This window comes from Oryzias latipes, chromosome 7 (assembly GCF_053564925.1).
Source record: "Oryzias latipes strain Hd-rR chromosome 7, Olatipes_Hd-rR_3.1".
NCBI lineage: Eukaryota > Metazoa > Chordata > Actinopteri > Beloniformes > Adrianichthyidae > Oryzias > Oryzias latipes.
In genome coordinates, this window is record NC_136243.1 from 29,537,073 (window position 1) to 29,562,718 (window position 25,646).

The following is a 25,646-nucleotide window of genomic DNA, read 5'->3' on the forward strand; positions in this document are numbered from 1 at the left end:
ATCGCACGGAAACTTTGGCAAGATGAATTGTTGGAGTTAGTCTTTTCCTGGTGTTTGAATCTGTGCCTTTGTGCTCACTGTTGTGTAATTATGTGATTGTGACTTTTCCTAAAATGCATTCATTTGTCTTTTCTGGGACTCACTATTTGTAGATTGAGCTCAGGTTTCAAGATCAGGTTAAAGAGAAGCTTCTATTTTTTACCGCTGGAGGGCCGTCAGTCTGAGTGAAGTGGGAAACACTCTGGATAATTTGCTTTCACCAGGCGACGCAAAAGGAAAACTTTTACAGCACATTCTGACTGCTGTTTTTTAAGCTGCAGGAGAAAGCAAAATGAATCAATGAAGGCTCACTGAGGCCAAGTGGAACACTCAAATTCACAAAAATGATCTGGCCAGAGTATAAATCATCACTCCACTCTACAGCGCTGAAAGACTGACTCTGATAAAAATGGTGTTTTTAACATATTCTTTTGGCATTTTTCTCATGATAGACAACATATACAAAGGAAATTAGTCTTAAAATTGCATCTCTGAGTATTTCTTAATTTAAATTGCTGTGAATCAGGAGCAGAAGAAAAATTGTTTAAAAAAAAAAGTATTTATGGCGTAGAAAACACACTGGGCGGACCATCAGCTCCCCTAGGTGTTTTAGAAGAACCTATTTTGATATTGTAACTATAAGTTAAAAAACATGTGTTTGTGTGTGCGCGCTTACCTTTTTACCCAGTGCCTCTTGGTACATCTCAGCATTGGCAAAGTAGAGGGTTGCAGAGGAGCGAAAGATTAAAATTCCTGGCAGCTCCTTCACCTGAAAGGTTTATTTACAAGTAAAAAATGAACAATGAGTACCCAATCTTTAGGATTCAAGCAAAAAGATTCTAAGTTTGGAAACCTAAAACCAGGTAAAACCACTGAAGTGTGTCTGTTAGGAATGACGCAATTCTCGGTTTAAACTGAACAATATCTTACACTATTGAACGGAATTGTGGGGAAAGATAATCGTCACATCCTAACTACAAACCAGTATGTTGACACTGAAAGTGTCAACACTTGTTGTGCTAAATTTAAGGATTTATTGTTTTATTACATTACATCAGGCTTAGTATACCGGTAAGCTGACTGAAATGTTTTAAAGGAAGAATTTTGCTGATTTTCCTTTTTCAGAATTGTTTTGTAACACACAAATCGTATACAGTATCAAACCAAAACACAAAAGTTGAGGTTCGAACGAAATCATGAGGAAAGTGAACTGTTGCATTCTTAATATCTGCACAATATTTCTTGATTAAGTCACTCCAAGATACAAGAACAAAGCTAAGTTATATTTCACATTTCAGCTCAGCTCAATAGTTGACATTTGCGGGTGGAGTGAATTTTACAACAAACACACTATATTACCAAAGGTATTTGCTCACCCATCTAAATGATCAGAAACAGCTGTCCTAATCACTTGGCCTAGCAGACAGCCTTCTCAGAAGAGTTGAAGCTGTAATAGCTGCAAAAGGTGGACCAACATCATATTGAACTCTATGGGTTAGGAAAGAGATGGCACTTCAGTTCACATGCGCGTCAAGGCAGGTGAGCCATTACTTTTGGTCATATAGTTTATATTTTAATATATTTTAAAAACAATTTAAGCTTAAGGTTTTCATTGGCAAATTTTCTCCTAATTTTCATTTTGATTTTTTTCTTTTGTAATTCTTAAAGTACATGAATGACCTCCACGTGTTTTTGTTGCCACCGGGGCACCAACAGCTTCTGACACGTGGACTCACATGTGACGGTGCAAGCTGTCAAACAGATGCCGTTAACTATTAACTGCATGGCTTTGATCTTGTAGGATAATACTGATATCTTAAAAAAAAAAAAGTCTCACCACTGTCCAAAAGTCCAAAAACTTCCACTACAGATACTACAATAAATACATAAACTCCAATGGTGGAAGAAAGATTATCAGTGGGAGGTTTAAAGCTGTTTCTTAAGGTATTCATTATCAGCAACTGATTGGAGGAACCCTCATAAACATCCTCAGACTACAACAAAAGAGGAGTCACATAGGCAGTTTAGCTGTAATGATGTTTACAAATGCCGTTATGCAATTTATGGGATTTGTAAATTCCTATCTTCATAGATTAAGTACTTTGGTGCAGCTTTTTAATAACCAGTTCTCAGTTTTTCATGCACAAATTACAGTATTTTTAGGGTGATGTTTAGAGAAATGCTTACTAAAAAATGTTATTCAGAATGCTGACAGTATGTGTACATCTACGGAATTTGTTGCCTTTTGCTTGAAATACTTTAATTTTTTTCACTTTCTCTCTTGTTTTCAGTGTTTTTGCTCAATACCTTACTGTAACCATCCAAAGGCTTGTAGATGTCCGTGTCTTCCACCCGGCCTAATATGGAATACTTTGGTCTAAAATGCAAATCAGAGAAAACAATTGTTGCCACATTTGTTTGAACTTTTTTTTTTTGCTTTGATGACAGACAGAGAGAGAGAAATAGATAGAGAGAGAGAGAGAGAGAGAGAGAGCGATAGAGATAGAGAGAGAAATAGAGAGAGAGAGAGAGAGATAGAGATAGACAGACACACAGACAGACAGACAGACAGACAGACTTCAATAACCCTGAAGGGGTCTGTCATTAAGGTGCTCCATAATCCAGGAAGTTAAGTGTGGCTCAACTGACATACTTCTGAGTTTTTCCTGCAGTATAAGGGGTTGGATTGTGTCAAATGCGCTGGAAAAATCGGAAAAACAGCATTCTCACAACACACCCTCCTTCATCAAGGTAAGACAAGGGGCGGTGGAAGAGATACAGGACAGCATCCTCCACTCCCACCATCTCCCTATACGCAAACTGCAAAGGATACTGGGCATGCAGCACCTGTGGCTTCAGCAACTGCAGCACTAACCTTTCAAAATTCTTCATTATGTAAGAGGTCAGTGCAATTGGTCTACAGTCCTTAGGAGTTGGGATTATACCAAAGCGCAAACTCAGGTTAAAGAGGTGCTGGATGGGACCTCCTAGCCTTAGAGATGCTGGTACCATGATAAATCCATAGACACAATCTCAGAGTACATCAGAATGTGGCGAGCATGTTTTCTTACAGCTGTGTTCTGAAGATGACAGTGAGCATGGAGAAAGCGATGGAAGCGGCGAGGCCCAGATCCGGGTTGAGCAGCAGGGTGAGGATAAAAGTGGCGATCCAGATCATCTGGTGACAGAATCATCAGAGTTTATACCTACTTAAAAGGTCATCATCATTTGTGTTTGTTGGTGATTTTGCACAGATGCTAATGGTTGAGTTGTACTGTACAATTAGAGGAGTGGAGCCACTGATTGTTGTTCAATTTTCCCGCCTTTCAGCTTCCGGATTGAAGCTATTTTAGAAACAAAGCTAGTTGGAGACGCATGAAGTTCATGATTTAACCAGAGACTTTTTGCAAAAACAATTTACATTTTATGTTTCTAATTTATCAACAAAATGAAAACAGTTAAAATGTTGTTATTCCCTGTTAGAACATATGGTGAATGTTTTACTGAACCTCCAAATAGTGCATAAACAAGAACATATGTTTTGTGTCAACAGATGAAAGCTGTTTCTCAGATCTTCATGCTGTAGTCAGTTTATTCCCCACTTCTTTTAAGCTTGTTTTCCCTCCACCTCTTTGCTTAATTTTGGAAAACCCTGTCTTGGTGGAGTGTAAAGGCCCGTACACACCGGGACGAATATTCGCCAGGCGTTATTCGCCAGCGTTTTTCGCAACGTCTTTTGTGTTCACACCCAGGCGATTTTCGCTGACGATGATCCGAGCAAACATGCAATTTCATTCCCTGACATTAGATGGCGCTTAATGTAAACAGAAATACTCCTGTACACAAGGTGGCGCTGCGCAACTTTAGGCTTCTTAAAGTCGCTTTTCACTCAGAAGAAGAGAGCAAGTATTTACGCGCTAGTCAGAATAATAAAAAGAAAACATGAATATTTCAAGCACCAGTAGCTCCAACTGGTGCTTGGTTCGGGGATATTTTAGAATGTCCGTCATTATTTCTTCGCGGCAGTGTAGACGCTACTTGGCGTCTATCTTCTTCGCTGGTATGTGTGCTCAGCAAGGCAGTTTTGTGTTTGAGCGCCTCCAAGTTGTGTTTTACTGTTACTTCAGAAGCTCCAGACACGTGAGCAAAAGCAGAATTCTCATTGGTCGAATAGATTTCGACGCGACGCGTCGAAGAAAAAAAACGAACCCGAGGCGTTTGTTTTTTTGACGCTTTGACGCGTGGCGTTTTTTCGCGTCGGTGTGCACACTCACATTGGTGCCCTTTGTTTAGTCACGAGGCGTTAAACGAAATTCGTCCCGGTGTGAACGGGCCTTAATCCTGCGATACTCATGCTCAAAAACAACCGGTTCTTTCTGAACAAGTCAGTGATTTATGAGCAACTGCACAATATGTTGGTGTCACCTGGAATCACATCAGACACTGAACAATTTGCAAGGCAGCTCCAAAGATACGCTTAGAGTCCATTTATTGAATCAAGTCAAACATACAGCAGCTGACGGAGCCGGATGTTCTTCATAAACAGAACCTACAGTTCTGTGGGTATAAGAACTGCTATTTTTTTTTACTTCAACACAGGTTAACGTCGGGAATAATCAAATGTTTTTTCAGATTTAAGTTCTTAAGTAGAGGCTAAAGATCCACCTTTTTAATACCTCTTTTAAAGGGTTTTACTACATTATTACACTTTATTTGGTTTTCCACTGGGCAGGTGTTTCTAAATAGTTGTTTATTTTATGTCAAATATTACTTTTATATTTTAAAGGTATTGTCTATATCTATTTTTTTTTAACTCCAGTGCTTCCTTATTATTGGGGCTTTCCGGTTAAATCTGGGACGGTTGCTGGGGTCCCACACTGTGGCCCAATAGGTGTGGAGTGTCTGGGCAAGCGCTGTGCCGATCCCCCCCTGTGGTCAACCCGCCGTGGAATAAATGGATCCTCATAACAGAGTTTCCTCTCAATAGAAAAGCTGTGCCAGAAGTTACTGGGGAAGTTACTAGAGCTTCGTCTTCTAGTTCCATATTTCAGTTTAAATTGAGGTATTGAGGGTCGTGGTGGTGAACCTGAGAGGGTGTATGTGAATGCGTTTGTTACCAGGATGCTCTAGAACTACTAAAGTATTTTGAAAATAAATAAATAAAAAGGTTTTCGTGTTGTATTGTTGCGGTTTTTCGTTGTTTTCGGTTAAATTAATGAACAAATGAAATGTTTTATTGTTTGTCAGTTGCTTTTATGTATTTTATGCTGCCTAATCCAGAGTAAAAAGTTCTTCATTAAATAAACATTGAATTTATTTGATTGTCCCAGCCACAGCCCACTCTGGAAAAGTAGTTTTATCTTACTTACCATGTCGATTTTGCTGCTCTTCCAAAGAGCAAATATGTCCATGAATTGCTTCAACATGCCTTGAAGATTGACATGGATGATGGCGGCTAACACCGCCTAAAAAATGAAGCAAGAAGACAGTTATTTATCAGGAGTGTTGGGAAATCCTCAGAGATGCTAACGGCGATGCTAGAGTTTGTCAACATGTTTGAAACCAAACACTAATGTATGCATTTTAAATACATTTTTCTTGATTCTTTAGTTCTTACATTTTTTATAATATTTTTATTAGGTTTTGTGATTTCTAAAGAGCCTTTTTAACATTAGCATTTGAACTTAACCAACTGTTTCTTGTGGATTGTGAGATTAAATCCAGCTCTAATTGTTTGAACCTGGTAACTCTGTTAAACGTTTCTCTGATGAGTTAATCTAGATTGTCTGTGCTTGTTCCAACGTAACTTTAGCCAGAAGATGAAGAACAACAGCAACAAAACTTTATCTGTGATGTGCTTTCTCCATGGATTCAGCTTTGAGGTTGCCTCAAAAAATGTCACACTTTCCTCCTCAGCCTTTGACACTCCTTTATAGTTCTACATGTAGACACACAAGGGATCAGCACACACACACACTCATTACCTTGGGCAGATCTTCAAAGAGAGTACCAATCCACAGCGTGATGAAAAGGATAACCACAGCCGACAGAGCCCCAGCAACCTGCAAAACGAAGACAGAGAAGTGAAAATGACTGCAAGAAGAAAGCTGCAGCGTGATTAAAGAGAAAACAATGATTAACACAAAGTCAGACATGCTTGTTAGAGGAATTCAGGCAGCATCTTCTCTATAATGAGCTTTTTGTGATTGTTGGTATTGAAGGCATCAATGATTGTACATTTTATGAATAAATCTTAAATGCCCTATTTGATGAAAATTCTGTTTTTAGTGTTTTAAACATGTTTTCGTGGCACTTTTCTAACGATTGAGGACATATATAAAGAAAATTAAGCTTAAAATAGCCTTTTTCAGTATTTTTTCTATTCAAATCGTTGTGAATCAGGAGCAGACAAAAAAATGCAGTCTGAAAAAGATTGTATTTGCTATGTAAAAAAATACGCTGGGTGGGCCTCAATCTCCCTGCTCCACAAATACATCCATGTAAGTTTTTGTTTTCCTCGTCTGAGCTGGAATCTGGCGCAGAACTGAACAGCTGGATAGGTCTGAAATTGCTCAACATTTTTATTGCACCAGTAATGTTAGCTTGGGGTATGTGAGGGGCTATGAGCCTACGAGAGAGTGTAAACAGATGGGTGACGGAAAGACTAGCTCCGTGCCAGCAGTCCTGCCCACAACTCAGAGGCAAATTTCTAATGAACTCCTGCTGCTCTACAGAAACAATGTCCTAAAAACAGGACACAGGCTTTTTAAATTTTGGCTAAAAATAGCCTAAATATAATTAAAAAAAAAAAGGTTAACGTTTTGAAAATAGATCTAAAGATGATCGAAGTGGGATTTTGTTGATGTAAGAAAAGCAAAACTTAAACACTCATGCGCCTTTTTAATTATACTGCTTATTTGAGTAATGAGACAAAAAACTCGGTAGAGCAGCCCTTAATGGCTGTCATATATAAATTAAAGCAATATCAGAAAGATTGGATGGAAATGTCTTCACAAAGGCTGGGGAAAAATCTGTTTTTTTCTGTGGTTCTGCAAAGTGTTGCATCATAGGTTGTCAGTTTTTCACAAACTTTATCCACTTATAAATCACACCAACCTGAGTCTTTCCGCCTGAACTCTCCTGAACCAGGCTGCGAGACATTGAACAACTGATTGCAAAACACTGGAAAATTCCTCCAATGGAGTTACTTAATCCTAGAGCCACCAGTTCCTAAACCATGAAAAGGCACAGTTATTTCACATGACAGTAAAGTGGTATGTTTTTTTAACTGTTTGTTTCCTATTCACCTGGTTGCTGTCCACCTTGTAGCCATATTTTAGGGCAAATATGCGCCCCAGAGAGATGGCAATGCCGTAACCGACAACAGACAGAGCGAAGGCGTCCCCGATCACGGGGGCAAATAATTTTACATCTGGGAAAACAGGAGGCTGGAGCCTAACATATGCGGGACAAAGAAGAGTACAATTATGATCATGAATGGATTTATTTATTTTGGGGTTTTAAAGCATCGTATGTGTCTTTGTCTCACCCGGAGGGAATCTCTCCAACCACATCTATTCCATACTTCCCTGATAAATCAACTTGCCAGGAGACTATGGTAGCAATGATGATCTGGACAAGAAGATGAAAGGAGATGTTTTATTCCCTCCAGGAAATATCATCAGTGTATTTATGATCTTTTATTGTATACTTACAGCTATCAGTTCTGTGGGTATGGGAACTGGTATTTTTTTACTCAAGTAAGCGTTTAGCTCCTTGGCAAGGAAGAGGCCAAGAATTGCCACTAAAGTGACCACAAGAGTGCCGATATTTGTCTTTGGAAGGAGATAGCAGATTTCTATCACAGTCTAAAAAAAAAACAGAAGATGGTTGAATGCCATCACGTGTGGAACATGAGAAAAAAAGAGTCAAAAAAACTCAATGATCAATCTCAAGAACCATCAACATTTCTTAAATTCTAATACTTGGTGCTGAAAATTTTTGAGTGGTGTTGGAATCAAACTCTAACTCTTGGTTGGAACTTTAAATAAAATCATCTGCTGATGGAAAATGGGTTTATGGTTTATACAACTGATGAACTCTTTGTGACAGAAGAGTCACTAGAAAAAAGCAATAAGTCTGCATCTACGTCTTGCAGTTTCCACACGTGAGTGAAGAAGGTAATCTTTCTTACGTATATCAGGGATAGAGGTCCGCTGTATCTGTCAGGGCTGATGCCAAAGCTGTATTTGAGCTGAGACACGATGACATGGATGGCAGCTGCTGTGGTGTAACCCCTGACCAGCGGCTCAGACAGGTACGTTACCACGAAACCAAACTGCACCACGCCCAGCAGAATCTTGCGGGTTGATAAAACATCAGACAGTCAGACAAAAGTATATACCCTGCAAAAACAGAATCCTAAGAAAGTAAAAACATCTACTTTCTGTCTTGCAAGACAAACACTATTATCAAGAAACTTTTTTCATTAGCAAAAATAAAATTGGTTTAAGAAAACGTGTTTTAGAAGCTAGAATTTTTTTTTTTAAATGACATTTTTTCTTTTGCTTATTTAGAGAACATATTTCAAAGTGTGAGAATTTTGGACTTTTTTCAAACAGGGCTGTTTTTGCTGTGTAAATTTCACAAACTTTGAGTTTTTTTTGTGTGAAAATGAACAAATCTAAAGAAAAATACTACCCTAATCAAATAAAGCTAAAATGTTCAGGGCAGTGCATAAAGAAGGATGACAAAATGTTTAACTTTTCATTTTTATTGAAAGCTTTAGCTGATTGATTAGTTTAGGACTGCTGCATTCAACGTAAAATTCATTTTAATCTCATATTTTTTAAAAATAAAGCTCCTTAGAAGGTGGCACTCACAACCATGAATTTCAAAATGTTCACATTTTTGCCCCCTAATTTAGAGTAATTTCAACATCTAAATTCAAACTAGCGCTTTTTTTCTGCTGCTGATCAAGACTACCCATGAATCTGCTTGGCTCCGTTTCAGAACAATCTACTTCGATAGATATTTACCTGAAAGATTCCAGACATGAAAGTGACCGCCGCAGCCACCCGGACCCTCTCTGCATCCCGAGCTACTGTGTCTATAAGAGTGGCATTGGTCACATTGTCCCACGTCATGAAGTCCGAGTCGGGGGCCAGCCGCTCTGTGACCCCTCCTATCATCACACTCATGACTGCATACGTTCCTGTGGAGGAAACAGATTTCACACTTGCATTTGACTTTCAATTATTTATCCTTGTAAAAATCATTTGATTCATAAATAAATAGTAAATTGCATTCTCAATGCTTTGAGGATATTAAAGACTTGTTAGGAGGTGGATAATTGTCTGTGACTCCCTGCAGGGAAAGGCCTTGATGGCAAAACAAATGTTTTAACAAAATAGCTTAAAGATCGTGTTTTAAAAAAAAAAAGGTTTTAAAACGTTTTTGTGGCATTTTTCTGATGATGGAGAAACCATTAAGAAAATTAAGCTTAAAAATCGCATTTCTGAGTATTCTTCATTCAAATCGTTGTGAACGAGGAGCAGAGAAAAAAATGCTGTTTGTTAAAAATTGTAGGTGTGACAGAGCCACAAGCTCGCCGTTTGGAGTGTTCCGCTCAAAGATGATTGGTGTAGGTTTTAAACAAAAGTCACACAGTCCCCATGTTCTTAATTCAAAATTTTCTTTTTCCTAATTATGTTACTCAGTGTTCATCTTTGCAGATCTGTGTAGACTTTTAGTCATTTTCCTCAAGCCTTTATCTAAAGAATTTAATTTGAGAACTTTGAATGAACTTGTGAAAATTAGACAATAAATCTGCTTTGCATGTGTATGAGAAAAACACATATTACTGGTGTCTTGGTAACTTTGAATAAAAAACCAGAAAACTGCGTACTTAAACAAGTCAGTTTAGGCCTACAAAATATATAGATATACAGTATATACAATGGAAGACACAGAAGCTTTTGAACTCATTGGTGATGACTGATCTAGAGAAAAAAGGTCATTAAAGGCAGATCAGTGCATAGCTTTTTAAAAAGACTTGAAGATGAAACCCTTACCGAGAGAGATGTGCTTGGACGTGCCAAAGATGAAGTAGATCAGGACCGGGTAGAAGGAAGAGTACAGACCAAAGATTGGGGGAACAGAAGCCAGCAGAGCATAGGCCATACCTGCACAGGTGAGAAAGACAGCAGCAGCGATTTAGCGATTCAAGAAATACAAAAACATTTCCAAAATATATTGCATTTTATTTATTTACAAATAACAGGTCAAATAACTTTTTTGGCATTAACTCAAAAAAGTGTTTTCATAACAATACTGCAAAAGGAAAATAGGACAAAGTTGAAATAGTATTGAAACTTTGTTTGTTTGAAACCAAATGTACTGCATTTATGGTATTTCATACCTACAGCTATAGGATTGGATACATCAGAACAAAATACCATCAATATTTATAAGAACTTCACACCATTAACATGAAAAAATAAGCATACTTTGTCTTTTTCATCTTTTGTTACATTGTGAGACAGGGACTGAGTGATGGTGCTTGAAAAAATGTAAAATTAAATGTTTCAATCTTTTTCCTTGGTATGCTAAGTATAGTAATATACATTTTCCACAATTGCACAGCATCGTTCTTCGTTTTTTAAACCCCCATTAAATGAAGCAGTGATCAGCTGTTGTATTTATTTTAAAACTTTTTTGCATTGACATTTAGCAGAACAGAAAGAAAGTCTGGGTTTATTCTGACTTTGATTGGTTATTATTCAACAAACTGAACCTATAACTTCATAAATGTCAGCCGACCAAAAACGCAACCAAGAAACCAGCTGCAGTCGTAAATGTGTTCGCTCAGACACGTGTTCATGTCGCCCCGCATGTCATCTCACTGTTATACCATGGTCCGGGTGAATACTCGATTCTGATTGGCTGCTGGGTGTGCATTAAAAAGTGATACACCACAGGATAACCGCACGGTGAAAAAAGAAGTTCCGGTCATTTAGCTTAAACGTTTTGTATCACTGCGCCGGCTTCTTTAAAACAACCTTTTGCTTCATCATTTGGACAAAAACAAGCGGTAAGAGTAACTTTTTCTCTGAACTGATGCTTTATTCAACACATCGCAAAGATCAGCATATATATATATATATATATCACTTTATATCGCCGAGTCTTGACTGCAGAGGTGGTGTGACGCGGACGCGCCGCACCACGTAGCAAATAGTCCGCTTTTTGTGAGAAAAATTTAAATCGCTCGTTCATGAAGGTTTATGTAGAAAAGTGGCAGTATTTATAAAAGTGGGCAGGGTCACATAAGTAGCGCTGCATGAATGGATCCTTTCCTTGTGACGCCATGTAGGGAATAAAAAGCTAATTGTGAGAAGAGATTGTCACTCAAACCCGATTTCTTTTCAAATTTTGAAAAATACAACAAGACGGATCACACCCCTGTTTTATACAAAGAGTACAAGCAAATTAGATTGTTTTTGTTAAGTTCTTTACATTTTAGTCCTTGAATCTCTCCTCCTGTTTCTGTGGTTCTTACCTTGGGGCAGTTGCATGATTCCCACACTGATTCCTGAGATCAAGTCCCCCACTGCGTATTCTTTAAAGGGGTAACGAGGCAGCCATGATAAGATGGGTATCGTACTGAAAAGGGCCTTCTTTAGCCTGGGACCAGAACACCTGAATGTGGGAGGCGGTTCCAGATAGAAAGGAAAGAAAAGAGGGAAAAAAAAGGGAAAGTTTAGAATAACTTCTTTATAAGTTTGAGCTGTTTGGAAATCCATCCATCCATCCATCCATCCATCCATCCATCCATCCATCCATCCATCCATCCATCCATCCATCCATCCTCAGAACTTGCTGAATCCTTTTCAGGGTCACAGGGCTGCTAGAGCCAACCCAGCTACAATTGGGTGAAGGCTGAACCGGTCACTTGTCTGTTGCAGAACCACACCTAACACCTAGGAGCAATTTAGAAAGACCAATTAACCTATGAAGCATGTTTTTGGACTGTGGGAGGAAGCCGGGGTGGCTGGGGAAAACCCACACATGCACAGGGAGAACGGGCAAACTCCACATCTGTGCAACACTATTTGGAAACCCGTGCTTTGATTCCGTCATCAAACTGGCAGATGAATTTTGATTTTCTAGAATTGTTTTAGGTTTGCATTTTACTACTCCAACATGTGAGGCATTACGTGGCCTTTTCAATGGCATTTTCTTAAAAACCATTGCATTCTCAGAAGGTTGGAGTTCAGTTGAGTTCAGTTGAGTTCAGTTCAGTTCAGGGATCCTTGTTCCTTTTGTAGCTTTTATTGCATGAGCAAAATGAAACTTTGCCCCGATGTTAAGAAACAAAGAGTTCTCTTTGGAATAAATAGTCATAAATTCAGTATTTGTCACTGTACGCACTAAAGCTTTCACAGATGTGCAAGATACCAGGTGGACAACAACTTTATCATATCAGACAACCAAGCTTGGCTGGTTTGGATCTAGATCCGACATGTGATAGAAACATTTACAATACTGAGGTATCTAATAATAGAACAGTTTGCAACGTGATCTAAGTTGACCCTACCTTAAGACTATCATAAGGCTTCTTGTTTCAAGAGGTGAATCAGTAAATCTATTTTCTGATAAGATAAAGATAATTCATTGATCCCAGTACAGGGATCAATAACAAACAAACAAACAAGAGTGACAATCAGGGAAGCAATCAGTCAGATAACAGCTTTTAGAAAACAAACATCAAACAAGTTTATCTATGGCAAAAGGACGATGAGGAGTGAGGTAGGAATGATCTGGTGTAGCGGTTGGTGTGACAGCGAAGTTGCCTTAGCCTCTTGGAAAAGGTGCTCCGCTGAGCATCAAGTACAGGATGGAGAGGATGCTCAAGATTATCCATGATGGATACGAGCCTATTCAAAGTCCTCCTCTCCATCACAACTTCAAAGGTTTCCATTTTGCATCCGATTACAGAGCCCACCTTTCTAATCAGTTTGTTCAGTCTCTTTGCCCCCCAGCAACCACTGAGAAGAACAGAGTGCTGGCCACAACAGACTGGTAGAAAATTTCATCTCAGGAAATGGAGTCTGCTGCAGGCTTTCTTGTACACAGCTGTGCTGTTGGTCTTCCAGCTCAGCGATGGTTACTCCCATCGACAACACAATATTTTCCTGACATTTTTCCTTAATAGACTCTTTTATTTGAAAATATTAAGAAATCATCCAATTTGATTTTATGTCCTGAAAATATATTCAGCTTCTTCATACAATTGTAGTTGTCCCTTATAAAAATTTGCAGGTTTTTGATGCAAAAATTGACATTTCTTTCTAGTTAATGCAGAGGGACACATGAAATATTCAGAAATTCTGATGTTTTACCTCACTGACTTTTTCACCCTCTCAGAAAAAGGAAAATGGGAGTCGTCTTTATGTGCCAACTCGTCCACCTCTCCTTCATCCAGGATCTGCCTTTGGACCCTGTAGTCCATCCTTCTCCTGTCCTCCATGGCTCAACCAAGCTGCCAGCAAAGAGACGGTCCATACCAAAGGAATGCTTTAGTGCCACGAAGGATGCAACTAGATCACATTTTACACAAGAGTCTTCTTGATAGATAACATTATTTTCAGAATAATTTCAATCTAAAAAAACAATTGAACGGAGTAGTTTTGCTATTATTCAAACATAATAATTACCTTGTTTTTGTGCAAAAGGTGTCAATCTTCTGAAGTCAGGTACGATCCAACTGAAGAAATAACTACAAGTTTATAATCGCATATTGTTGTTTCTTCCGGTTCAAGTCTCAAACCCAACCTCAAAGCCCAACTAGATTGAGATGAAAACCTTCTACCAAAAAATGTAGAAAACAGCTCCTTCAGTCAAGAAGTGATCTTGGCGATGGACAAATCCTGAATGTGAGGGTGCCAGAGCATCAAGTGAAAACTTCTATCAGATCCCAGCAGTTACAAGCAACACTTCCTGTGGCGTTTAGTTGCAGCAAAGTGAAAAAAGGTAAGCTTTACTTTAGAAGTCTCGACAGAGCAATTATCTGCTTGGTTCCCTTTGACACTCGTTAGATGGCAAGCTCCCTGCTGCTTCTGTTAGTTCCTCAAGGATGTGGCTTCATTCCTTGGAGAGCTCTCCAGATATGACACAGGTGATTGCTGAAGACAGAAAGGGCAAAGTTCCCTGTACGTGCAGAACAAGTGAAGCCGTTCAGATGTTTTCACACTTTTGCACATTTTCTTTCACAAAGTCTGTCATTTCCCCCATTATTGAAAAAAAATAATAATAATTAGGAGTTTAAAGAATTACAGAAAACATTTTTTTGCTCTGGACAAAGCTTGAAATGTGTCTTATCTGTGACTTTTATTTCTGTGCATGATTAGATTAGTCATTTTCGCTTTGTCATTATGAAAATTGCTCATGGCATCACAAAATAATCACTAAAAGTGGTAAAAACTGATTAACTAAAGGAGAATACCTTGTATTTACTTAGAGACAGATTGTTTTTTGTTGCTCATTCATCTATGGTCCAAAGTTGTCTATTTGAGATAGCAGAGTTAAATAAATGCAAAATGTTAGATTGTATTGTGTCTCCTTTTGTAATGGATCATCTATTTTTTTTTTAAATTTCATTTATCACTTATAAAAAAAAAGAAGTAAATAAAAACAGAATGTATAACAATGCGGATGTGATGGATGGTTGTCAAAAACCCACAAGGGGCTTAACATGTGGCAACCCCCATAATGAGTCTATTAGCTAAAAAACTATACCGTTCAGTTAAAACAATACATATAAAATCAATACATATTCAATTCATGCACTTACATACTTATATAAAGCTAAAAAATACATGCCATATGGAAAAGTACCATTGTTAAGAAGACAGCTTTTTTAAACCGAGTTTGTTAAAGTTCTTTGAAAGCAGAAGGAAGACTGTTCCAAATTTTACATCCTCTGTATAAGACACTAAACTGTGACTGAGTTATGCGAGAGAAAGGTGCTCTGATGAGACAGCCACCCCAAGTTGGATATTCATGAAATTCATTATTAAAATTGAACATGCTGGTGAAATCTTGAGGAAGAAGTTTTCCAAATGAATTGAAAACAAACTGACCAGTTTGAAGTTGGTTAACTTGATATAATCTCAGTACACTGGCCTAAAAAAAATAAAAGGTTGCGATGAATGTCGATGTCCTATAATAAATATTATTTTCAGAGCTCGTTTTTGTAGACGCAGAATAGGTTCAAGCTTAGTTTGATGTGTACTAGCCCAAGCAAAAAATTTTTTCTCCCCCGTTTGCATCTTTGCTGTTCAGTTAGATCTTTTATGTCATTATCCAGATGGATAGTGCATTTTTTCCTTTACTTTACATCTTGTCAGTTGTCCGTGGCCTTTTCCATTTTTAAACGTTTGCAAATTTTCTGTCCCATGTCAGCTGCTAAGCATTTCATGTGTTTGTTAGCAGCTGCACATCCTGTGAAAGCAAAGAGCAAACATAAAGGTTGTCCCAGTGACCTGGATTTGGGGAAGGCTTTAATGAGTAAAAGACATAATCCGGTAAAAGTTAATGATCCTCATCCACAAAAGTTTCTCATAAAAGTTGACAAACCTCAGCTCCTCTTGCCTGGAATTTTTTCATGGACATGCACTCTGCACGGCACGCACATCTTCTCTGTCAGTTTAAAAATCCATTAACCCATATGATTTTAATCAGTGGACATTCATCCTGTCTGTTTTAGATCAAAGGCATGTTTGCATAAAAATTGATGATTTTGTGAGAAATAAAAATACAAAAATACAATGAGAGGCAATAAGGTCTTACTGATCTCAATCTGAATGACTCAGAAACTATGTTTAACCGCTGCAGGCTTATGAGCCGCTAGAGAGGCTGCGGCAGGCCCTTGCTTGCAACACATTCAAAAAAAATATGACAAAAAAATCCACTGGCTGTGTCTTGGTTTAATGCACTTCTTCGTTGACACGGATGACACATAAGATGTAAACAATTGAAGACTTTATAAAAAACAAATGTGAAAAGCAGTCAAGAAAAAAATGCATCCTCTCTGAACCAAACCAAAACAACCCCAGCTAGAATAGCTGGTGTGCCCAATGGCTTATCACGTGACAAAGGAGAATTATTAAATAAACATGATCATGGCGGCTAAACTATGAATCCTAAAATGTATTGGTGTGGATCTAAGCTTTTTGTAAGGTTTGATGAGGCTGCATGATTCATGTAGGAAACAGTCTTTTAAATGGGAGCAGATCCATTATTTCCTTTAAAGGTTACACTAGACCAGGGGTGTCAAACTCATTTTCACCAAGGGCCACATCAGCATAGTGGCTGTCCTCAAAGGGCCGGATATAACTTATACATGTAACTAAATGTAAAAAAAAATAAATGTAACTACTCCTTAATGTTAAATAACTCATTATTTATTTATTATGACATTTTAAAGGGACAATTGGAGTTGCATTGAAAACAGATGTTTGCTTGTTGCTCTAGCATAAATCCTTTACATTTGATTCTGTCAGGTTAGGTTATATGGAAAGTGTTTAAGTCCTAATGTATAGTTGCCCAATCCGATATTTCAAGTCCGATTCCCCCTAGATATATATAAATACACACACCATTTTTTATTTTAAGAAATCAAAATCTTTTATGCTCTCAAGGGCCACATAAAATGACATGGAGGGCCACATTTGGCCCCCGGGCCTTGAGTTTGAGACATGTGCACTAGACTGTTGATGCATAAGTGATTTAACTTTTGAGTAATTGCAAAACATAAAGCATGAAAAATTGATTTATTTTTAATTTTTTTATGAAAAAAGAAAAATGAGTTTATTAAGACTCTTGATTAGAAAATATTCATAAAACTTGAATAAAAATAGGCATTTGGTCGCAGTAGGAGCCTCTGCTTGATGATCAACATTGAAGGTTTTTTTAGACATTTTAGGATACTTAACATGCTTTATGTGATTTTGAACTGAACGTGCTAAATGCTACAAGTTTTGTGGTGTCTTACTTCCTATTAGATGACCTTTCTTTCCATTTGATTTTCTGCTAAGCAATTTTATTTTTCCATGCACCTACCTGGTAAAATTTGTAAGTGGGCTGTTGTACTGCTCAGGCACAACAAGGGCTGCAGTGGGATTTTTTTTAATATGTCCATTAATATTAACTAAAAAAATAAACCTCATGTATGAAATTGTTATTTTAATTCTCACCACCAATCTTTCCCTGCCAGCAAATTAAGAATTACATCCTATAAAGGACAACATTATTTTTTCCATATTTGTAAATTTCCTATCTCTGATCTATTTACCTCAGGGTTTAGAAGAGTTTAAGGCATTATTTGTGTTTTATAACTTTGATTGTTTTAAGCATGTAAAGCTCTTTGTGTAAATGTTGTATGAAAAGTGCTTTACAAATAAAGTTTGATTTGATTTTAATCACATTTATTTTTGGAAATCCATAGCACAGATACTTGTCAAAGTGAGCCAAAGCTTTGGAAATCTAAATGTTACACAGCATTCATTAAAGTTTGAATAAGCCTGAAAACAAGCCGCAGAGCAAAAATTATGTACAGATGGAGGTTGGGTACCACTGGAGTCTCTGCTCATGAATACTAAGAAGTATTAGTCTGTTGTTTTTGCAAGTGTAAGCAACTTCTCCTCTCAGTTGTCAGATACCTTCAGTCTGTGTGCCGTCTCTCTGTTTTCTCTCCTGCATAAAGAAAAATGAGCCGTTTGACAAGAACAAAACATACAGTAGCGGTAAGAAAGAGAAGAAAAGGATATGTTTTCTTCACACTCTTGTCCCCGTCACCTACAGAAAATCAACACTGTCACTGTCAGTTTATCAGAAACACTTGCAGTGCAGCTCAGAACAGGACGGATGTGTGATGCGATAATGACAACAGAGATGACTCCTTTTCCCTGAGTGGAGATCCGGGTTGTGTAGCTTCTTAAAAAACTGAACAACAAGGACCGAAAAGAATGAAACTCCATACGTCTTCTATTCTGGTGCAGCCAGGGCGGTTGCTATTGCATCTACTTTAGAACAAAAACAGAAACCATCGCTCCTTTGGGACACTTTACAGATCAAACAAGCCTTGAATCGGGTTTTTAGGGGCCCCTTTTGCTGTGTGGAAAAATAATTAACAACCAGACTATCAAGCAGCGCAGAGTAAAACCCTTCTTACCGCTGGTGTGCAGGTTGCAGCAAATAATCCCTCTAAGATTTACCCTTACTGTGATTTATACACTTAAAAACAGAGCATGCATTCATATAAACAAAAGACCTGCCATACTCTCAGTGTATATATTTCAATATAAAATTCATGCTTCTCTATTGATCAGTATCGTTTTAAAAAAGAAATAAAGATGTGTATTAAAAGCATGGATCCTTTTGAGAAATTCAGATTTGGAATTCTTGTTTTAACTTTAACGTTTACTACCATCCATTTTCTTTGAACAGATCAAAAGAGCCACATAAAATGAAACGTCAAATATAGTACAATTTTCAATGCCCACAGAGATCAGCCAATATAGCTTCAAATTTCAAAGATCAAAAACAAAAAAATAAAAAAAGCCGCTCCCAGAACCAGGTATTCTTTCTCTGCCCTGATCTATCTTCTGAATTTGAGAGTTAAAGCTTCCCCTATCAGTTTAAATCCAAAGTAACTCTCTGTTTGCAAACATCAAATGCATGGAAAACTGTAGTTTTACTGCTTTATTGCTTACTTATCATGACATTTTAGATTTTTCAATATAATCCTTAAATTTCCATGTAATCCATAAGAACCCATGGTGGTATCAGTGTAAGACAAAAAAAAACAGAAGTAGGTTCTGAGGTCCACTTTGTGGTAAATTACACACAATTCTGTTATTTTGGATTAATTTAAGAAAATTAACTGTGCAACTATTTGTTTTTGCTCTTTGTACAGTGTTTTCATGTAAAGATTTGATGGAATATTTTGCCATCTTTTGCATTCTATATTAGCATAGTCTTGGCTTATACATTTTTTTGTAATGAAATCAATTTTAAATGTTAAAGTCAGTTTAACAACACAATAATTTCTAGAGAAAAACAGAAAAAACAAGTTTACAGTGCCGCAAATCGGAATCTGTATCTCATTATACCACGTATAATGGCAATAAAGGGTTTCTATTCTATTCTATGCTATTCTATTCTATACAGTTATATGGATTATCTAAAGTTGGCTGATAAGTGCAAGGTAGGAAAGTTTATTTGCAAAGCACATTTTGTGTACAAAGACTATTCAAAGTGCTATAAATAAAACATTAAAAGAAACACTTAAAATTAAATATTAAGGGAATGATCATTACAATAAAATTGAAAGAAAGTTAAAAAGAACTGAATTAAAAAAAGCTTAAGGCAACAGTGCGGATGTAAATTTATAAGTAAAAAGTGAATGAAATGCTGCTGAGAACAGGTGGGTCTTTAACCTGAATTTAAGCAGATTTGAGGTCTGTTCCAGATCTGTGAAGCATAGAGGCTGAATGCACATTTTCCACGTTTGGTTTGAACTTTAGGAACTGTCAAAAGGCCGGATTCAGATGACTGGAGAACCAGTTTCAGAGCTTACCCCTTAATGGTAACCGTTTGCAAGGTTTAGGTCTTCCTTCTAAAATTTCAAGCAAGATTAGTCAATCAGAGTGTTGCATGTAAACATTAACTAGTTAACTTGTGTACCAGATTGACATATTGATTTTGGAATGGTTTGTCAGAATTTCTTTTTTTGACTCAAACCAATAGATTTTTAATCAATCATCAGGTCGGATGTTCTTTATAATTCCTTTGTCTTTTCCATTAGGAAATCTTTTTTTATATCTCATTCAGATGGTTTCTTCTTAAATGCTGACTCATTATGAACCATTAGTCCACGTACTCTTCAAGTGAACCTGACCACTGATTATTCATTAAACTCTCACAAGAAACTGATTAACGAGTTGAGCAGACAGCATTAGTTAACTCAAAACCAGTTCTGAAAGGGGTCTTCTTTTGTGTGTGTGTTAACTTAAAGGGTTCCAGAGTGTTTACCTCCACAGATGGAGACAGAGTGTTGATGGGGCGCCGGACAGCATGGTGGACTGACTGGATCAGGGACGACTGTCTGGCACAGAGCCTGGAGAAATGGGTTTGACTTTTCTCTGTGAACGAAGATGGAAAATAAAAGCACTTCTGTGCTGCTTAAGTGCAAAAATAATAAAGCTTTAAGTGGAAAGATATTTGTTTTGGCACCAAGAGCAGAAAGTGATGGAGATGTCAAACAGAGCCAGAGTACTGGAAGGTGTGATTGGAAACGGACCTGCAGAAACATGAGCTGAATAAACAGCGGGGACCCATGCTCAGTGGATGAGAGAAAGAAACAGAAGATGGGTCCGACTGTGGAAGTCTGGTAAAGGTGAAACATAAAACTGACCTGAGCTCCATGCCAGAAACCCCCATGACACCCGGCAGAAGTTTTTGACCCCCTAATTAATACCTAAACACAAAAGAGCACATTCTGTACATCATACAAGTGTATTTTTCATTCAGGTGTAGATTTAAGCAAAAGGTGAGGAATGAATGTGCTCTTCTTTGAATCATCAAGGCTTAAAAAACAACAACAAATGGAGCAAACCATAAGTTCAAGCGTAGACAAATGTATCAAAATAAAGCTACACATTTTCTATCTTGAGGACTATTTTTTCTCTGTTTGCAAATCTTGTCCGTGAATGCTGAGCTGAAAATCTGAGTGTGACTTTGCAAAGAGAAATTCTTCATGGGCAAATTAAAACTGAAAAAATAACGGGGAAATTTTTAACAATTGTTTCAGCTCTAAGGATCTAAGCCAAAAAAAACACTAAAGCGCTCTTAGATGTTCGAGTTTTCTACATTTTGATTTATTTAAGACCCACTCTATTGAGAAATCAGGTTTTGAACATGTTTTTGTGGTATTCTTCTGATGATAAAGAACATTTTGCTCAGCTACGCACTTTTGTTCAACTATTTTCCATTTACTTCATTAACAGTTGAAGGCTGTTTTTGGTAAACCAGTATTTTTTGTTACATTGTTTTGATAATGCATTCTTTTGACTCCTGAACTCCTGAAAGTCTAGCTCTTAAGACAAAAACAGAGCAATAATATATGAAATATGTGAATGCCAGACTGATGAAGATTGGCATTTGGATAAAGCAAATCTCGATTCATAGACACACAAAAAAAGGATCTTTCAGTTAAATAATCTGTGTGGTGTGAGCTCATTAAAAAAAAAAACACAAAAGAATGAGGCCTGAGCCAGTTCAGAGAGGAATCAACCTACAGAGAAACCAACTGTTTGGGCCATCATTAAAGGAGGATGCTCTGCACAAACTGTTGGGAGAGAAGCTGTGCAGCCGACGCCCGCGGAACAGAATGAGGAGGGAGCAAACTGGTGGAAACAGAAAGGTTGACAGGATCTCACTGATCCTCTGAGCCCAGACAGACTGTCTTTGGTGATAGTTTGGGCTTTTGATGTGGGACAGATGGGAGACTTATTTTTAGTTTGTTTACTGACAGAAAGACCGTTTGTTGGTTTAGTGATGCCAATTTAGAAAAGATATAAGGATGTTCTTAGCCTTTAAAAGGAAAAAGATGCAGCTACTGAAACAATAACAGACAGAATATTGTTTTTTTTCTAAAATGCAGTGAAATCAAAGTGTTTCAATAGTCGGGAACTCTTATTTTCATGCCGATGCTGCTTAAATGATGGAGGGTTTCCTGCTGACACAAGACAGGCTGTGGAGACTTCATTACTTACTGTGTTTCTCACTAATGAGGCTTGTTAGTTGGACTAGAATCAGTTTGGATAATCAGGAGTGAAGTGATGAGGTTTCTTACAATCATCAAAGTCTCAGCAGTGTCAGCTCTTTGCATTTCAACAATGTGCTCCTTATTAGGAATCTGTTCATGATTTATGTCTGTCTGTAAAACAAGATAAAAAACTTTTATTTGTCAGGCAGACTTACGCTGTGAATTTTTTCTGCTTTCACTTCCTGCAGAAACGTCTTCTGAGATCTTTGGGAGGATTAGTTTCTAGTTTAGTTTGGTTTTCTTGGCTTACTGAAGCATTTCTTGTATCTCAGTTGTGTATAATTTTATCCGACAGCAATAAATACCATAAAAAATATAAAAATTCAAATTGCAGCTGCTGTATGACCGAGTTTTAGGATCCCCCCCCTTAAAAGAAAAAAAGTAAAATTACGAGATCTAAATTGTAAATTTACAAATTTAAATCTCATAAATTTATTAGATTAAAGTCGAAGTGGGCACAGAGTGAAACAAGTGAATGCCACGCAGAGCAGACTTAGTTGAACAGGAAAGCTAAATCTTTATCAATAACATTACAAATGTTTCTTTGATTTACGATTTATTGATGTTTTATCTATTGATTGGTGGTTTGCAGGATCTGCAGCCGTTGATGAAGCCATCGGTATCCCTGCAGCTGTCCACTTCAATCCTTTCTTCCTCCACCAAAGACAAGATCTCTAAGTGTGAGGCTTCCGTCTGAGGTGGCGCACTGTTTGTCCTTTTTAACATTCTTATGCTAATATAACAGACTGTTTTCATACATCTTTGTTGTTTTATGTTATAACGAGACGTTTCACCTGGAGGAGGGGGCGTATGCAGCACTGTTTTCCTTCCTCTCTGGTGTTTCTTCTGCGCATGACAGTAAGGTGACAAAAGGACTTCTGGGTTTGTGAATGACAAGAGAAGAATAATTATTTAATTGGAATTAAAGCATCACAAAAACCTCCACATCTTTTATCTTCAAGCCTGATTCAGATAAACAGAAACTTTGGTGTTTTTTTTCGTAATTTATGACTTTTTTCTCATAAATTTATCACACTTTTTCTTGTAAATGTACTTAATTTAAAATCGCAAATTCATAACTTTATTTTTGTAATTTAACAGTTATGACTTTTTCCTTGTAAATGTACAACCTTAAAGTCGTGATTGAAAAAAAATTGTTTGTGAACCGGTCCTAAAACGTCATCGTAGAAGTCCACAATGCAGTGAGGTTGTCTAAAAAAATAAAAAATCCAATGTTGAAAAAGTTTCAGCAGTATGGAAGAAGATTAGGGCCTTACAGAAAGAAAGAAAAGGCATAAAAAATTCTGACTAGTCCTCTTCCTTATATTTTCAAATGTTTAGAAACATAAATAAAAATGTTTCTTTTTGTCTTAGAATATTTTTCTCAATTTATGTTACATTCTGGTAACAGGTCTTAAAACGTCAATAGAAAAATATTTTTTGCAGAACTGCAGTGCATATCTTTTTATTTATTTTTTTGAGAAGAATGTGATGCCAGAGTATCTTTAGTAATGACAGGGCATCTCACACTGAGAATCTCCAGCTGTGAAGCTCTGCAAGTGATTGACAGAACAGGCCAGAATCCTCCCTCCTCAAATGTCTCCACATTCATCTGGTGGATTTTCATTTCTGCACAAAACAAAGATTTTAAATCACTGCTTTATGTTTGACCACACTCATTTACTGTGGTAATTACTGCTCTTTTAAGGACTAATTAAGCAATTGAAGTCAAAACAAACAGTTGTTTCCTTTTATTTTGCATGACACAAACCACTTTGGTTTCATAAATTTAAAAGTTTGAACTTTTAAGTATTAACCTTCAGTAAAACAACATCCAGTGTTGATTTAATTAACCACAACATATGTCAAAAGGTTCATTTTGGACGAAACCTCAAGAGAAACCAGTAGATTAAAGTCTGGTGAAACTCTTCCACAAAAAGAAAATAAAACTTTAATCACATTCTGTCTACAGAAATTTGGATGTTCCTTTTTTATTATGTCAAATTTTTAGACTTGGCAGTTGAAAAAATAGATGAGAGAATGAGTTGACCTTAAGGTAGTGTCTTTGAAAAAACGTTTCCAGGGACACGACCCAGAATCACATTCGAGGAGCTGGTAAACTTTTTTTTCCCCCCCAGAAAAATACAAGTCAACATGGAAGGGAAGCAATGAACAAAAATATCAGGAAAATATAGCCAACAGATGAGCCCTTAAAGACCCACTTTGATCATCGTTTGAGCTATTTTAAAAACATTCCTAGTGGACTAGGTGAACTTTTAATTAAGATGCCGTTTTTAGAATAAAAAAAAAAAACCTGTGTTGTTTTCCAGTACATAGTTTCTGCAGTGCCAGTAGTTCATTAGAAATTCACCTCTGAGTTGCATCACAGCCCCTGGGTGCCCGTCCAGTGTGTGAATGTGTGTGTGTGAATGGGTGAATAGGACTTTGACCGTAAAGCATTTTGGGATAAAGAAATATTCAAAAATGCAATTTTTGAGCCACATTTTCTGGATATTTTCTATTGAATTCAGTTTTCTTTATATAGCCCAAAATTGCAACAACTGGCTCAATGGGCTTCACTAATTGTACAAAACATAAAATCAGTTATAAAATATAATAGCTAATTGCTAAACAAAACTAAACAGACTGAACTCAACTGGGCATCCCTGCCCTTGGACCCTCCTTTGCGGTAAGGAAAAACTCCTAAAAAAAAGGGATTCCAGGGATTTAAAATGAATTAACCTCAGGGATGTCCACATGAAGAAGGGATCCTCTCCCAAGACGGACAGGCGATGTACCAGAACTCTTAGAAAAGAATTAGCATATCTAACTCTACAACTACCTGTTTGAATCGTGTAGCAGATTGGCTTCGTCCAGAGGGTACTGGGGGAAGGCTGGGAAGGCGAGACGAGCCAGAGGCGAGGTTCACGGCCAAGGACAGGACCACAGATGAGAATCTGGAATCAGCCCCGTTCTCCCAGAGGGGATTGGGAAAGAGGGACAACGCATGAATCAAATAGAGGCATGGAGAACTAAATGATAAATAAATGATCAAGAATAGAGGAGAGAAGGGGAGGAGAAGTAGATGAGAATAGAGGACAGAACCCCAGTGCACCATACTTCCCCCCTGCTTCTAACTTCTATATGTCATCCATCATCAGAAAAATGCCACAAGAACATGTTAAAAACACTAAAAATGTGTTTTTTACAAGTGAATCTTTGAAGTGATGTTGCTATTACATTATCTTTGAAAGACCTTTCAAATTCAATCAGTAACAAAGTGTAACAAAAAGTAATCCAAAATGTTTTGTCTTTACAGCTTAAAGGCCTCTGTGAGTAATCCTGAAATATTGTATGTAGTATTTTGTGTACAAGTCTTCATTTTAATCAGTTTCTGTCACAGATGGTTTTTGCTAAAAGCAGATTATCTGATTAATTAAAAGATATGCAAAGCATATCTAATGTTCTGTCAATGTCAACATCTGTTTGAGGATGGAAGTATTCTATTCTAGACTAAATGTAGGAATTGATGAAGCTTTGAAAACTGATGGCTTTTATCTAAATTTCAAGTTTGATATAAATGACAGATTTCAACACCACATGGGAAATAAAACTATTTTGAGGAATATTCGTCCTAAATTTTGCATGTTGCATGCAAGCGCGTGCAGAAAAGATGACAGTCCCAGCCAGCCCCAGAGGAGTGGAAATCAGTGAC

At 37.3% G+C, this 25,646-nt stretch overlaps 1 protein-coding gene across 7 annotated transcripts in view; it reads right to left on the reverse strand.

The window, feature by feature from the left end:
* The window catches only part of slc26a6.2 (solute carrier family 26 member 6, tandem duplicate 2), a 36,255-nt gene that overhangs the window by 7,255 nt on the left and 3,354 nt on the right, over positions 1–25,646 (reverse strand). Inside the window, exons 2-20 of one of the 7 annotated variants that reach the window (XM_078949565.1) lie at positions 24,774–24,888; positions 22,726–22,809; positions 20,519–20,581; positions 20,137–20,246; positions 13,758–13,807; positions 13,443–13,582; positions 11,600–11,739; positions 10,113–10,223; positions 9,078–9,253; positions 8,234–8,398; positions 7,755–7,907; positions 7,589–7,671; positions 7,347–7,494; positions 7,156–7,269; positions 6,024–6,101; positions 5,409–5,504; positions 3,111–3,217; positions 2,347–2,416; positions 716–808 (exon numbers count right to left, since the gene is read on the reverse strand). In XM_078949565.1, coding sequence (XP_078805691.1) covers positions 716–808; positions 2,347–2,416; positions 3,111–3,217; positions 5,409–5,504; positions 6,024–6,101; positions 7,156–7,269; positions 7,347–7,494; positions 7,589–7,671; positions 7,755–7,907; positions 8,234–8,398; positions 9,078–9,253; positions 10,113–10,223; positions 11,600–11,739; positions 13,443–13,570 — 1,662 coding nt within the window. In that variant the 5' untranslated portion in view covers positions 13,571–13,582; positions 13,758–13,807; positions 20,137–20,246; ... (1 more) ...; positions 22,726–22,809; positions 24,774–24,888. Of the gene's footprint in view, positions 1–715; positions 809–2,346; positions 2,417–3,110; positions 3,218–5,408; positions 5,505–6,023; positions 6,102–7,155; positions 7,270–7,346; positions 7,495–7,588; positions 7,672–7,754; positions 7,908–8,233; positions 8,399–9,077; positions 9,254–10,112; positions 10,224–11,599; positions 11,740–13,442; positions 13,583–13,757; positions 14,222–17,762; positions 17,782–20,136; positions 20,247–20,518; positions 20,582–22,725; positions 22,810–24,770; positions 24,903–25,646 lie in introns of those variants that run through there. The other 6 variants (XM_078949564.1, XM_078949566.1, XM_078949568.1 and 3 more) reach the window with 6 other exon arrangements.